Below are 14,237 nucleotides of genomic sequence, written 5' to 3'. Positions count from 1 at the left end.
CCATATATGATTAAGCAATAATATCTAATACACAATAACTCTTGTTCTTATTTAACATCTTAAAACTGTAGAAATTCTGTACAGGTATATGCTCTGGTTGACTTTTTTTTCACCATGCTTCCCATTGACTCTTTAAAGCACCCAATTAATTGATTCCAAACTAACTCAGGTTAGAAGTCCCCACCCTTTGAAGAGAAGTGAGGCCCTTCCTGGTTAGAGTCAGCTTTCCTACCATTATCCTGTTAGATGCAAAGTCATTGCCAGCTTGGCACTTCCAGGGGCTGACCGTGTGTGTGCTTGCTGATACAGGGAAGTAAAATGGACTAGAGTACAAATGTCCCACGCCCATTTCCTTGATTTCCCAGGAACAGAAACTCCATATAATCTCTCTCTTGTTTAAGTCAAAAAAAATTTTTTTAAAGATTACTGTTCCAGTTTTCCCTCAAGAGAATGCCAATCTTGGTGCAATTAGGACAACAGGGTTAATTAAGTCATCAGGCAGGGCAATCACCGTGAAGCCTTTTAGTTTCACCTGAATCCCACAAACATTTCCCACTAAGAATAAAAGAGACCAAAATACAAATTGAGGTTACTCGATAGATGATTCAGCGCAGCCAAAAACAGTAAGAAAGGAAACCTTTTAGATGATTTATCCTCTACGTGTCTGCTACTAAGTCTCATACTTTTATAGTTCTCCTTGGCACAGCCACATGACAGTGATCTTGCTTCAGCTTTTGGAAGATGGGTTTGTGAAAAGCCTAGGATGTAGGCGATCGTTTGCCGTCAGAAGCCTTTTTCCCCTTAGTTCTATACCGAGGTACGAAGTTGAGGTATGTCATCCATAGGAATGCCGTCACGTGCGTTTTCTTGGCCTGCTGGCACAGATGAATCATTCACAGTTGAGTTGTAATAACTAGAATTCCCAAAACTCGCGTCATAAGGTTCTGGTGCATTGTCTAATCGCAGAACTAAAAAAGCAACAACAAAAAAAATTATCTTATGGTGACAGTCTGGAAGATGCATGCGCAGGCATCCTATAGCCCAGACTATAGGAATTGTTCTAGATGAGTAACTGAGTAAGGACATCTTTTGTCTGGGCTTTGCAGAGACTGGTCTTGAAGTCTTAAATAAGTATATATTTTTCAAGATACATTTCCTTTTAAGACTAAGAGAACAGTCTGACTTCTAAAATGATTTCATTGCTGGTGGACCAAAAATAGAGGAACTAAGGGAGAAGTCACAACAAAAGCAGAGCCGTACTCTGTGTGGAGAAGGACAGACGTGTGTCTCATTGACTTTTGAATCTTGTGAACTCAGAGCCTTGTCAACACCTCCAGAATTTTTACTTCTGGTGTAAAAAAATAGCTTTTAAAAATTGAAGAGCACGAATCTTCAATCAGTGTCTTTATGGTTGAGCCAGGGAAGATGGAGATGGATGAAAACAATCTGTAAAACCTTATGTTTCCTCGTGATGGATCCTAGTTACCATCCACTTGACGGTCTTTGATTAATGGTATAGGATTCTGTTTTACTATTTCAACGAACTGCCAATTATTACTTCCTTAAAGATCTTGAATTGATCTTCAAAGAAAACTTGGTGCGTAATTGGTATCTCTAAATTCTAAAGCTGTGACTAATTACTAATTAGATTAGTGATTTAATTATTCAGTTAGGTATTCTCATACCCTACCTATTCTTGAATTCTTCTGTTTATTGACCGGGGGCCCAGAAACCTTAGAGATTTGGGGGAGGTTTCTCAAAGCTGTCTGGAAGGAGGAAGACAGGTGGTATGATTGAGTTATTCCCTTATGCCTCATCACAACATCTTAGACTGTATCAGTTTGATTGACTGAGATTTTGCCTGTGATTACAGACAAAGAAAAGATTCTAGGGTTTAAAAAAAAGTTTGGAAACCCCTGTTGTTTGAAATCCTATCCTTTAATTTTGAAAAGTGCCACTTCTTATTTTATATGGATTGCTAGAAACCCCCCAAAATAGAATTCAGTTAAATTTACAATCAGTGGATTTGGTTCCAAAGATGAGTAATGTCAGTCATGAACTGAATTTAGTGAAATCATTAAGACTTTACTGACAGGATGTACCAGGGGCTCTTGACTATTTTTTTTATGATGGCAAGAATCCAAAAAACAAACAAAAAAATGATGATTCCATTCTATGAAATTATTTCATTTCTGTTCTAATTGGTATTTATTAAGAACAAATCTAGTTGTTTATTCTTAGCAGATTCATTTCTTATTCAGAGATATCATAGATAGATCTTTCCATCACATGAATGAAAAGTTCCTGATCTATTGTGACTTTATAGACCCAAATACACAACTCCTTATAGATTCTGTTTTAGGGACTTGTTGAGACAATTGACGGAGGGCTCCTGTGTCTGCGTAAACCTTAGGAACTCCAAATTGGAGGAAGTCAGTGTTCAACCTACTGCTGCTAAGAGACCCAGCAATGGCAGAGAATATGGCTGAGCAGCTACTTGCTAACAAAACTGGCCACTTTTCCCTCCATAGCACACCATTATCTTCCAATTCTAGAGACATGTTTTAGGTTCTGGGATCTAGTTTATTTAAAACTAATGGTGATGCAATGAGCCACAGTTCCAACTGGTTTTAAAATTCCACCCACAGGTCCATACTTATTTTGGTGATGTTCTTTGAGAAACAGAGAGTAGATCAGAATAAATCTCTAGTCTGTTTCCATCATGTGACTCTCCAGATCCCTTCTAGATAACGTAGCGAACATCAGCACCCTCATTTAATTAAAACCACTGCGAGCAGGTGAAGTTCTAAAAGTTGTTTTTACCTGGTTCGTTTCTGTCATCATAAAGTCGCCGATGGGAAAATGAATCCGTTTTCCTCTTTCCACACAGCAAGTAGCCAACAAGACTAAGCAATGAAGCACCCAGTATAGCACCTAAAATGGCCCCAAATACTACTCCTGTATTTTTATTCTCTAGAGAACAAAGAAAAAATAATTAACCGATAAAGAAAGAGAAAATAATCTTTCAAAGAAGAGAAACATACACATTGGACTTTCTTTATAACAAAGAATATTTAAACAGTATTTTTAAATTAGATAATGGTGATGTGTGTGTGTGTGTGTGTGTGTGTGTGTGTGTGTGTGTTTTATGAAGTACTGAGCATTTGGGATATATTGGCAAATGTGCCTCCCAATAAAACCGTACTTCGATTTTTTAATTACGTTGAAATACTTCTTAGTTTTAGAACTGTCTCTTATTCTTCTATTAACGACAGTAGTACTGAAATGCCATGTGTATGCTCCATTAAGACCTAATTTCTACATTAAGTGCTATATTAAGTTTTTAATCAACCCTGAATCTCTAATGAATGTTAATGATGCAATGAACTATGAGCTTGTTTCGATAATAACTGAAAAGTAAAACGCGAGTGGTGGGTGATAGAAAATGAATCCACAAAATCCCAACCAAAAAGGTGTTATAAGGGAAAAGCAGTGTATCCTGATACAGGGTATTTCTAGACACAAAAAGTAGACCAGAGTAAGATGTTTGCAGTGTCTCGCACGTTGAGAACAGAGGTATAGCTCTGGGTTTAAAGGAGTCCAAAATTTTACTCTATCATCCCTTTAACCAAGTACCTTACTTGAAGACTAAGTTTGTTATTAATAAACTACGCAATCCTCCCTGAACTCATATTTAGTGTGGTGTATTTTCAGTCTTTTAAAAATTTCATGAGCATGCTATTCATTAAGTGGAAAAGGGATCTTATAAAGTCTGTAATTCTATATTAAACTCCATTTATAAAAAAAATAACCTACACATTGGAAGCTTAACAGCAAAATTATTACTAAAATGAAAGCAAAGCAAAGTTACCTAATTTCCTTTTGATTAAAGAGCAATGGTGGCCGTAAGTGCTCAATATTCTTAATATGTATATTGAGTTTAGAGAGACAAAAGAGAGAGAATATTTATTAAAAATCTTTCTGATATAGGGTCTCCTAGGTGGTTCGGTCAATTAAGCATCTGACTCTCGATATTGGCTCAGGTCATGATCTCATTGTCATGAGACTGAGCCCCATGTGGGGCTCCATGCTGGGTGTGAAACCTGCTTAAGATTCTCTTTCCTTCTGCTCGCCCTGCCCCTCTCTTGCTCTCTCTGTCTCTAAAAAAAAAGAAAACCTCCGGATGTAGTATCCGAGTATGTCTGAATGAAAGGATGTGTTAAAATTATAGCTAAAATGAAAGTAGGTGTACATAAAATGTACTGCAGTGTTATTGTAAAGCCTAGGTATCAGAATTTAAAACTTTTCCTGTACACTGACAACTTTCAAGTAGGAATTTGTATATATGATTTAGTGTTTACATCATTAATATAATCTGGAAGTAAGTTGATTGGAAATCATTGACTTCATGGAGGAAATAAGTATTTTTTTTTGATTTCAGGGAAAAACAAATACCATATGATTTCACTCATATGTGGAATACAAGAAAAAAAAACAGATGAGCATAGGGGAAGGGGGTGCAAAAGAGGGACGCAAACAATAAGAGACTTTATGATAGAGAACAAACAAGTCTGATGGAGGGAGGTAGGGGAATAGGCTAGATGGGTGATGTGCACTAAGGAGGCCACTTGTTGTGATGGGCCCTGGGGTCTTATATGTAAGTGATGAATCACTAAATTCTACTCCTGAAACCAATGTTACACTATATATTAACTCACTAGAATTTAAACCAAAACTTAAAAAAAAAAATTGCAGGGAAATAAGAACTTGGGTAGACCTAAAAAAAAAAAAAAGATGAATTTTCATTAAATATTAGAGATATTTACTGCTTTATGTTTTAAAGCTTGACATAATCCATAAATGAAACATAAAATCTTCCTATAATACACTTTTCTTGTGATACTCACAGCTATATTCCATTTTTATGGTGTTCATTAGGTACTAAACTCAAAATCCAGGAGGACTTCCTTTTGTTGAGTTTATTTACATTTAAAACAATATATATCCATGTTCTGTTTTCCTGTGATTGCTATGTGGCATCAGAAATTTAAACATTCATTTATTTCAATCAGTTTTCATATGCATGTATTTTTGGAGTTCAGTTGCATATTATTCCTAAAAGCATGGGACGTTTCAGGTAGTTTTCTCAGATTCAATGAAAATCATTACCTGGTATCTCAAAACTGTACCACTACCTCAACCTAACCCACCTCTAATTTTGTCCTGCCATCTCATCACGTTCTATAGTGTAATGACTACTGCTGCCTGAAGCCCCGGAATCCCTTCACTATTTCCACCGAATATCATGGTTGCCCCCAGAAAGAGAGAACCACCTGTGCTACTGTAGTCTCTTCCTTTTTTTTTCCCTAATATAGCACATTCCTTAGATGTAATCTATATGACTTAGTTCAAGATGCAGTTTCACACTAGAGGAAAGTTAAATCCGTTTATATTTACCTTCTTGGGGGTCTGATGTGTTTGAGAAGATTTTTGAATTATTGGTAAACTTTAAGGTGGGCTGTAGAGTTGTTGTTTCTCGGTAGGGGGTGAACCCTATGAAGCTATCATTGGATGTGGTGAGCCACTCATCTGGTTCTGTTACCATGGGGGTCACAGTCATGGTGTTTGGTGCTGCAGGGAGGATGCTAACTGAAATGGAACTGTTGTCAGGAGTTTTCATGGTATCACTGGCTGAAGGCCAAGTGGACTTTTCTGAAGACATAGCAGATGTAGCATTGGGAGGTGCTGAGACTGGAGGAGGATTTTCATCTGCTATCGACGAGTTCCGAGGCAATTTAGAAACAAAGCTATGGATCAGAGGAGGGTCTGTGGGAAACATAGGCGTGGGTCTTAGATTCCCAGAAAAGTTGTTTGTTGATGCATTGTTGAAGACTTCTGTTGTTCCATGGTGTTTATCTGATGGATCCCAAAGAGAGGAATTACTTGCCTTGGGATTGGAGGTTTCTTTATTTTCTTTATCTGAGTTTGAATTTGTATCACTTTCCAAAGGAACAGATTCATTTTCCATTGTTTTTAAACCTGCTGCAATGCTTTGTGTTGTGGTTTTTTTTAGAATTTCTTTCCCGTGGCTTCCAATTAATAGTAAACTAAACAAATTTGAAATCAACAGAATTTTGACTGAGGTCAACATTGTAGTCTTTTCTTGTATTGGTGTTATTAAGGAGAATCTGAAAACAACAAAAAAAAAGAAAAGAACAGACATCTGAATTATTAAAGTAGTGAGTTTTTTTAAGCGGATCTACATCTTTAAAGTGATAAAAATCTTGAGATATAATACTGAATTGATAATACCATACCTTTATTCCAAAAGTTTGTTTTCTTTGGATTGTATACTAAAACAAGAGTGAATTCTATTTTCTATATGACATTTATTTCTTCTTTCTTCTAAGGAAATGCCATGCAAAAACTTTGTCAAGCCAGATGCCACTATTGTGCTATTTCAAAGATCATTTAGCTTGGGACAAGTTGACATACATACATATTTTTTCATATATATATATATATATGTGAAATATTATATATGGATTGCTAAGTAAGATATTATAAAATATAGGGCATGTAGAGCTGGTTGGTTTATTTTACCTGTTTAAGAAAATATGTTTTTTTTTTGTAAAGATGTAATTTGGAATATTTATTATGAGAATGATCTTGCCGGTTATACTCTAAACATACCACTTTAAAGTGAATCAGTGAGGACCTCCACTTGAAGACATTTTGTTAGTGCCTAATTTGAGTTATTTGAATTTTAAATTACCATCCCTTTTTTCACAATATTTTTCATGATGCCCTTCTTCCTATTGATCCCAAATTGGGGAAAATCAAGAAGACCCTCAGATTTCAGGATACTCTTTCCATGTAGTCCCTTATTATATAAATGAAGCATCTGGCTGGGAGCATGTGTAGAAAAAAATGACATAGCTAGATAGTAGCAGAGTTGGGGTTGAAACCCTTCCTGGTCCAGACCTTTAATCCAGGCATTATCATTATGCCTCTGAAATGGGGAAGTGCCACAATTCATAGGTAGGAGGATGTGGGGAAAAGATTTTAAAATTAGAGACTTATATTAAAATTCTGAATGAATAACTGTGAAAATAATCATCATAATAAGCAGTGGCTTTATCATCATCATCATCATCATCATCGTAAACGTCCTCACTTCTCAGTGTTCTGAGGACTAAATGAAATGACGGATGTGGAAGTACTATAATCAACACCGGGCCCAAAGTAAGCGGCTAATAGACTTAACCTCCATTTTTTATTATGAAAATACAATAATATTTCTGTAAGAGTCTTACAGTTCAAAAAGTTGGCGATGTCATCTCACTTGATCCTCACGGTGATCCCTTGCAAAGGGATTGCTTACAGTTTGCAAAGGAAGAGACTGAGGTTCACAGTGGTTAGTAATGATAGCTGGTGGGTGGACGAGCAGCCTGCAGTCCAAGTCTGTGGACTTCAACCTAGTTGGATGCCAACATTGGAAACATCTTTGATATAAAAAATATCCTCTTAACAATGTTAGACTATTCCCCTCAAACAATAAAGCCTGAAAATTGATGTTCTGTTCTTTGAATTGGATCTTAGAACTTATTTTTTCTTAAAAGATTCCAGAATGACTAAGAAAAGGGGGGATGTGCGCTTGCTATTTTTAAGATCCAGTAATATCTGGCGTTTCTTAAAAGCTCTCCCGGAAGTGTTTACAATTATGTTCAACCTTGATGATTTTTCATTAGAGTCTGGGGGGCCTCTAAATAATCCCTCTGATTTTCTTTTGGATTTAAGTGCCCCCTCCCTGCTTAATGGTATCTTATATAGGGGGACAACTTAAATATATTTATAATACATCCTGATATAGATTTCCTTCAGAAGCTTTTAGAAATATAATACATCCCGTGTCCTATGCTTATCACTTTAAAAAACTCTACTTAAAAAGCAAGGCGGGGTCACCTTGGTGGCTCATGGGGTTGGGCGTCTAGCTCTTGGTTTTGGCTCAGGTCATGGCCTCATGGGTCCTGAGAACGAGCTCTGCCTCCGGCTCCGCCCTCAGTGAGGAGTCCCCTGGAAGATTCCATCCTTCTGTCCCTCCCTCTTCCTCTAAAATGGTGGGAAGAAGTTCTAAAAAGCATTTTACATTCCCTGGAAGTCCCTCCACCCCTTGACCCCCCACCCCACCCCACACACCACTGATACTGTTTCTTGATCTTGTAGAAACCACACAGGTGTTTGTATTTGTGATATTGTGTGTTTATATGTCATTCACTTTTCCCTGATAGCCAAGAAAATGGGAGTGAGATCCTGAAACTCATTACCACACCTGGAAAACATCACTCCTCTGCTTTTGTCACATCAGACGCTTCACGCGTTTTCTCACTTAATTCTTACCAAAAACAATCAAACAGACCATGAGGAAGGGATGATCCATCCTGTTTCACACAGAGCTAAATGGAGCATTAAAACTGTCCATGATGTGAGGCCAGGAGTGAAGCCTACGACCCTTGGCTTGGGGGATGGGAGGGTGATGTCAGGGTGGTGGGATGGAGCCCCACACAGGCCTCTGGCTCAGGCAGAGTCAGCCTGGGACTCTCGCCCCTGCCCCCGGCCCGCCGCTCTCTAAAATAAAAAAATAGGGCTTAAGGAAAAGTGTCCTAGGACTCAGAGTGGTGACTGAGAGGCATTAAAGCTTCATCATTCATCCGTGTAACGGAAATTTCAAAGGAATGCAGAAATTGGTTACGAGAGCATATAGAACTTAGGTGCTTCTTAGAACTTCTTCCCACCAACACTTGTTTTTAGTACAGCTTCTCCAAACTTTGCTATTTTACCCAAAACCCAAAGCAGTTTAGAACACCAATATTTTAAACCCATGGAAAAAGCAGGCCTTCTACCGTACGTGCCCCTCAGACACACTAGATGCACCTTTATCCCAATTTCAGAAAATCCCGACAATTGTCTATGATTCTAGGTGGACACCTGTCGTGCTTAGTTCGCACAGTAACAAATCCGAGGCTATCGTCCCCAGGACGTGCAGCTCACGACACAGTATCAGGCTGACGACTCACCCAGCTTAACAACGCTGGCAGGTGTCTTCTCAGAAGCCCCCTTCTGTGAACTCTGGCGAGTTCACAGCCCTTTTTGACGCTAATTCCATCATCTGATTAGATTTATGGATTGCACTTGGCCACCCATTGTGTCGTCATTACACATTTGGATGGGCTTTCCCTTAGTGGCTGTCCTCGCTTCCTAGTGAAGTGGTCACCGGGAGGGGGAACAAGCAACCCTTAGCTGTTCCAGTTTTCTCGTGTTACATGAGCTTTCACTCCCTTCCCGTAACCAGAATCCACGTACCGAGAGCCAGCAAAGAGAGGTTGTTTTTGTTCCTGATTCACTTTGTAACACGGAACCTCCAATGGGATCTCCGTCCCCCTCACCCAGCTCTTGATGGTAACTTGAAAACCTAAGGTATGAGCACCCCAGTGGGCCCGGCCTCCTCTTACTGCCTGTGATCTGTCTCCAGGGAAAGCAGAGAGGGGGAGCAGAGAACGATGCTCGAGGTGAATACCGTGTGCTCTCCATTCCAAAAATAATAGAGCTGTGGGGGAGGCTTTGTGAGCATGGCTTTGCTCCCGCCCTCCCGGGACCGCTTGGCCTCTGCGCCTCGGAGAGAAGCAGGGGCCACCTCTGGCTCAGGGCCCTTCATCTAACAGGGAGGGAAGCAGCCAGGAATTGAAACCACCCACTATTCAGAACCCCAGGCCCGGGGCTTCTGCTGGGCAAGGACTGGGAAATTCTGGTCAAGTCCAATCCCATTCCGAATGGAACAAAACCCATCAAAACCCATCGTAAGCTGCAGAGGTCATGGAAGGGGCACAGAAGCTCTGAAGGGCAATGAAGGAAATCTGTGCTCTTTCTCCCTTAACACTCCTCCCGGCCTCTCTCCATCGCTGGAGTTTCAGTGTCTAAAGTATGTTGTGTTTTTGTGATGGAAAGTTGTGCTGGACGACGGGGGCCTGCCTGCGTGCACCCAGGTGCATCGTCACCCAGCTTGCCCTGTGGAAGCAGATGGAAGCGGGAGGAAGGACAGGTGCACAGGCGGAGGGGCGGCCAGGAGAGCCGGGGGCACCGTGTCCCCTCCGGTTCTTCCTGGCCCTTCCGGCCCCTAGGGCGGCACCCAGGGAGCAGTAATAGGGCATCGGAGCAGGGCGACGATCATTACAAACCTGGGGAGCTTCTCAGATTAGAATTCTTAGAAGGGGAAGAGAAAGGAGGGAGGGGACGATTCCCACCTACTTGGTGATACTTTAAGCACAGATTCTGGACATTTCTGCGTATATTGAACCACGTTTATTGTTTCTGGTGTCTACCAAATTTTAGAATATGCTTTCAGAGGGTGCGAGTGACATGGGTCATTATGGTTTTTTTCTTGAGTGATTACCATATGCAGAGAGCCAACGAACACGATTTTGTCGCGTTTTTGGTGTTGGCACCAGAAAGTGGTTTCACGTTAGGCCTTTCGTATGCGGGCTGCAGAGGTCGGGAAGAGAAAAACAGGCATGGCCATGAAGGGGAGCAACCCCAGAGTCTGTGCATGACTTCGCTTCCCCCTAAGTGCACAAAGTCATCCTTCTGTCCAGCCTTCCTGCTGTACCCGAGTCAGTCGCATTTTATATCAAGCTTTAAAAATAATGTGGCGGCCTGGCTTGGAACAGGTGATCAACCTACGCAGGGGAAGGACCGTGCGAGCTATTGGCAAGTCCATCAAGCCCTGGGCATTACAGCGTTGGTTCAGGTACACTGAAGGGAGGCTGCAAAGACCTGTTGCTGCAGCGAAATACTAAACAGTCCGTAGTCCGCGCTGCTCTCAGTTGCACTCGCTTGTTTCCTATTACAGATCTCGGGCTGCAGGTTAGACAGTCGGGGACTGTTTCTCTTTGCCATAGGAGATCCGGTGTGACATTAGCCGACACCCCAGGCAGGCCACCGCGTGCTACTCTCGCGTGGCCTTTACAGCCTTGAACAGTATTTGGCTTTTCCGAAATGAAAGAGCCCCAGTAAGGGACATAACGAACCATGGAATGTCTCCTTCATAAGAGGGTCTTGAGAGGATGAAAAGACTCAGTGGCCCAAAAGGAGGCTTGGACCTGAGGACCTTAGGCATATCAGTTCTCTTCCATTTGACTTAAAAAGGAAATAAGAACAGTACTTTCCTTCAGGGGAAAAAAAAATACAAAAACCAGCAACAACAAATTCCAAGTTTGTGAACATAATTCTAAGTAAAAGACTGGGGTATGCATAAATGCAGGAAAAGTACATAGAATGTCATGGCCCCTGCTACTTTGAGCATTGTTCATCATGAACTCCAGTCCTTTTTTTTTGTTTTGTTTTGTGACCTTTTTTTTTTTTTTTTTTTTGACATAATTAGGTGGGAGAGCATCGGGCTCAGAGACTCAGAAAGAAAGACTGTGTCCAGAATATTCTGGACCCAAATTCCCAAGCCTGGGGTTCTGAGCCTCCTATTATATTCCACCGTTGGTGAAAAATACCTCAATGGATCTGCTAGAAAGTGCTAAGCAGTGACTCAACACCCCTTTAATCAAAGGAGTCTTACGTAGCCACAAACTGAAAATGATCTTACGAAACTTTATTTTCACCTTCCTTCCTTGCATAAGGTGTGCTCCGTGGCACCTGCCGTGGCCACGCAGACTCCCAGGCGGTGCCTGGCCTGCACACGTACCACGCTGTGTGACCTGGATGCATACACGACACTTTGCCAGTTTTCTGGTTAATGAAACCTTTGGAAAAGATGCATAGAAGCTTGTGATCCATCGTGTTCAGAGAGTATTTTTCAAGACCTGTCATATTCCAGTACCTTGGCAGGAAGCTCGAAGCCCGAAGGCACGATTCAGAGCTCAGTGATCAAGTCGTACCTGTGCACCCCCACTTTAAACGTCGCGATGCTGTTCCTAAGATCTGACCTGAGGCAGCTCTCTCCAGTAGTCATGTACACTTTAGGTAAAGTTTGTCTTTCACTCTCAAGCTGGTTTCATCATCGAGCGAACCTGGCCATGACCCATCAGGCTAGGTCACTTGGGGCAAGTGCCCGCTGGGAAGGCGGCTCCCCGATGAAACAGCTCCCCACTTTGTCGGGGTCCCCGTGGCCACTTGCCACACTGCCCCGTGCAGGTGAGCCAGCTTTGATTCTCTGTGGCAAGTACAGAAGGAGGAGGCAGGGAACAGAGGAAAGGGGAGAGGGGGGAGAAGTGGGGGAGCCCGCAGCACCCAGTCCACACTTACCTCCAGGTCCTGGAGGCTGTCTCCAAGCAGGAACCCCAATATCCCAGACGGCGTCCTGGCTCGAGCGAGCCTGCCGAGCTCGGAGGGAGCGGGTGGGTCAAGTGTGACTGTCCCCCTGAGCCCGAGAGTGTGCGACCAGCAGAATGAGGCGCAGCTGGCCGAGCCGCTGGGGTAATAGAGCACCAGGAACCTGACCGACCTGCTTCTCAGCTGGCAGCATGAAGCTATCACCTCATTCAGACCTTAAAAAAAAAAAAAAAAAAAAAAAAAGAAGTCCAACCCTCCAGGTTTCATAGGTTGGTTGTTTTGACTCTGGGGCAGGCCGGATCCCTCGAGCAGCGGCAAAACAAGGGGCATCCATGCCCCTCCCTAAATGGAATGGGGGGGGGACAGAGCCTTTGCTAGTGTCACCTGGTGTGTCAGGAATCTGTGGCACGTGCCAGATTCGCCCTTCGCAGGGGAAGAAACCAAAGTGTCCCCTGCCCTGCACCTGCCGCCCTGGGTGAGCCCCGAGTCATTCTCGATGTGCGGCAGCTGCGAGGACAGGGCCCCGGGACCGTCACAGACACCCGCGCTGCCCACCAGGTGGCCCCCGCAGGTGGCACCTGCAGGGATGCTGCGACGGGGTGCTGGACACAGGTGGGCCCTGGCTGCCCTCAGGAGCTGGGGAAGCCCGAGAGCCTTCTGGATGAACCAGCATCCGTGCTGGGCTCTCTCTGCTTTCGCTCTCAGTGTAGACGCTGGAGTGTTTCAGAAGTGCCCAGGGAACGCCTGATCAGATGCCGGACTTGGATGACCACCCTGGCACGCTTCCTTCACTTGCTTCCAAGGCTTCTTATGAAAGGGAGCCCTTTCTGGGAGCTTCTGCGCACTAGAATTTGGGGCCTGGCGCCAAGGCCCGTTCAGCTCAGCGCGGCTGAGGTTCAGGCTTAGTTTCTGTCCTGCAAGGGGGGAGGTTTCCCATTGCTGGGAGAGAAACGAATCTGTAGCTCAAGTCCAGGAGCTTCAAACTGAATGCAAAGAATGTGCCTGGTTAATTGGCCCTGGGAAAGTACAAGGTAATGCTATAGTTTTGGATTTTCTGAAGCCCAAAGGCCCCTTCAGAGTTTGATTAAGAAAGTAAGCCAACCCCTTAGGGGGGAAAAAATGTTTACTCAAAGGAGATTTAAGCTGCATCTGCACTGGGGCGATGAAAAGCAAGTTGGTTGTAGTCAAACAGTTGGTTACTGAGCAAAGGCTTGATGGAACTCGGTTAGTTGTTTTCAGATTTTCGGTTACTAGGAAAAAAATCCAGCTGACACAATATTTTCTGTCTACGTAGAGATCTGAACATGACTTGGCAGGGCTGGGTGTGCTGGGCCCCGAGGGGTTTTCCTAGATATGTGTATGAATAGCATTACCACTTTCTGACTCGACCCTAGTAATTACGGCCTATGCCAGGCGCGGAAATTACCAGGTGCTTCTGCTACAACCCTCTGCTTTTGCTGCATCAGTCAAAGCTCCTCTCCCACGGCCTTCTTTTCTGGAGACTCTGCCTGTGGCCTGAGAATCCCCTTCACCAATTGATGAGAAACGACCCCAGAGATAACCCCTACTCACCCCCCTCCTGAGCACATCCAGAAGGAGAGTCATAAAATCAGAAGCATGCATGCATTTAATGCCTCAGCGGTTACTTGGCTCACTTAGCTGTGATCAGAAATCCTTATGAAATCACCTGAGTTGGAGTTAAAAAGTAATTTCTTGCCAAACAAACAAGTCTCAGGGAGACATTCCCAGGTATAGATGGTGTTCTAGGTAGGACCAAGTCCATGCTGTCCCTTGTTTCTCCAGAGGAGCTCAACGATAAGGGACGATCGGCTGGCAATGTCGTCAGCCAGGCCAGCTGGGATGACACATGGTGCAATGCCTGCCTGATTACTTTGAACCTC

General features: G+C 42.9%; 2 protein-coding genes across 7 annotated transcripts in view; one reads left to right on the top strand and one right to left on the bottom strand.

Annotated features, from left to right (window-relative positions):
* ANO3 (anoctamin 3) overlaps positions 1–14,237 on the top strand; it is a 372,459-nt gene that overhangs the window by 302,895 nt on the left and 55,327 nt on the right. The window lies entirely within an intron of this gene.
* Positions 391–12,498, bottom strand: MUC15 (mucin 15, cell surface associated). Of its 3 annotated transcripts, XM_055317546.1 has the most exons (5): positions 12,310–12,385; positions 7,317–7,478; positions 5,458–6,188; positions 2,824–2,973; positions 391–968 (listed from the first exon to the last, which is right to left on the bottom strand). In XM_055317546.1, the coding sequence occupies exons 3-5, from the start codon at positions 6,149–6,151 to the stop codon at positions 808–810; spliced, it is 1,005 nt and encodes a 334-aa protein (XP_055173521.1). In that variant the 5' UTR covers positions 6,152–6,188; positions 7,317–7,478; positions 12,310–12,385; the 3' UTR covers positions 391–807. The 3 variants fall into 3 exon arrangements, with proteins under 3 accessions (XP_055173521.1, XP_055173522.1, XP_055173523.1); XM_055317547.1 differs by lacking the exon at positions 7,317–7,478 and having other exon boundaries at positions 12,310–12,498; XM_055317548.1 differs by lacking the exon at positions 7,317–7,478 and having other exon boundaries at positions 391–872; positions 12,310–12,498.

Source organism: Nyctereutes procyonoides, unplaced genomic scaffold (assembly GCF_905146905.1).
Source record: "Nyctereutes procyonoides isolate TBG_1078 unplaced genomic scaffold, NYPRO_anot_genome, whole genome shotgun sequence".
Classification (NCBI taxonomy): Eukaryota; Metazoa; Chordata; class Mammalia; order Carnivora; family Canidae; genus Nyctereutes; species Nyctereutes procyonoides.
This window is presented reverse-complemented; position numbering and strand designations above follow the sequence as displayed.

What these genes read in the sequence shown, in the direction of transcription:
- MUC15 (XM_055317547.1), bottom strand. Translation starts at nt 6,151, where the DNA reads ATGTTGACCTCAGTCAAAATTCTGTTGATTTCAAATTTGTTTAGTTTA. An exon ending in CACATCAGACCCCCAAGAAG is followed by an intron (nt 2,974 to 5,457) that starts GTAAATATAAAC and finishes TTTGTTCTCTAG; the next exon opens with AGAATAAAAATACAGGAGTA. An exon ending in TGATGACAGAAACGAACCAG is followed by an intron (nt 969 to 2,823) that starts GTAAAAACAACT and finishes TTGCTTTTTTAG; the next exon opens with TTCTGCGATTAGACAATGCA.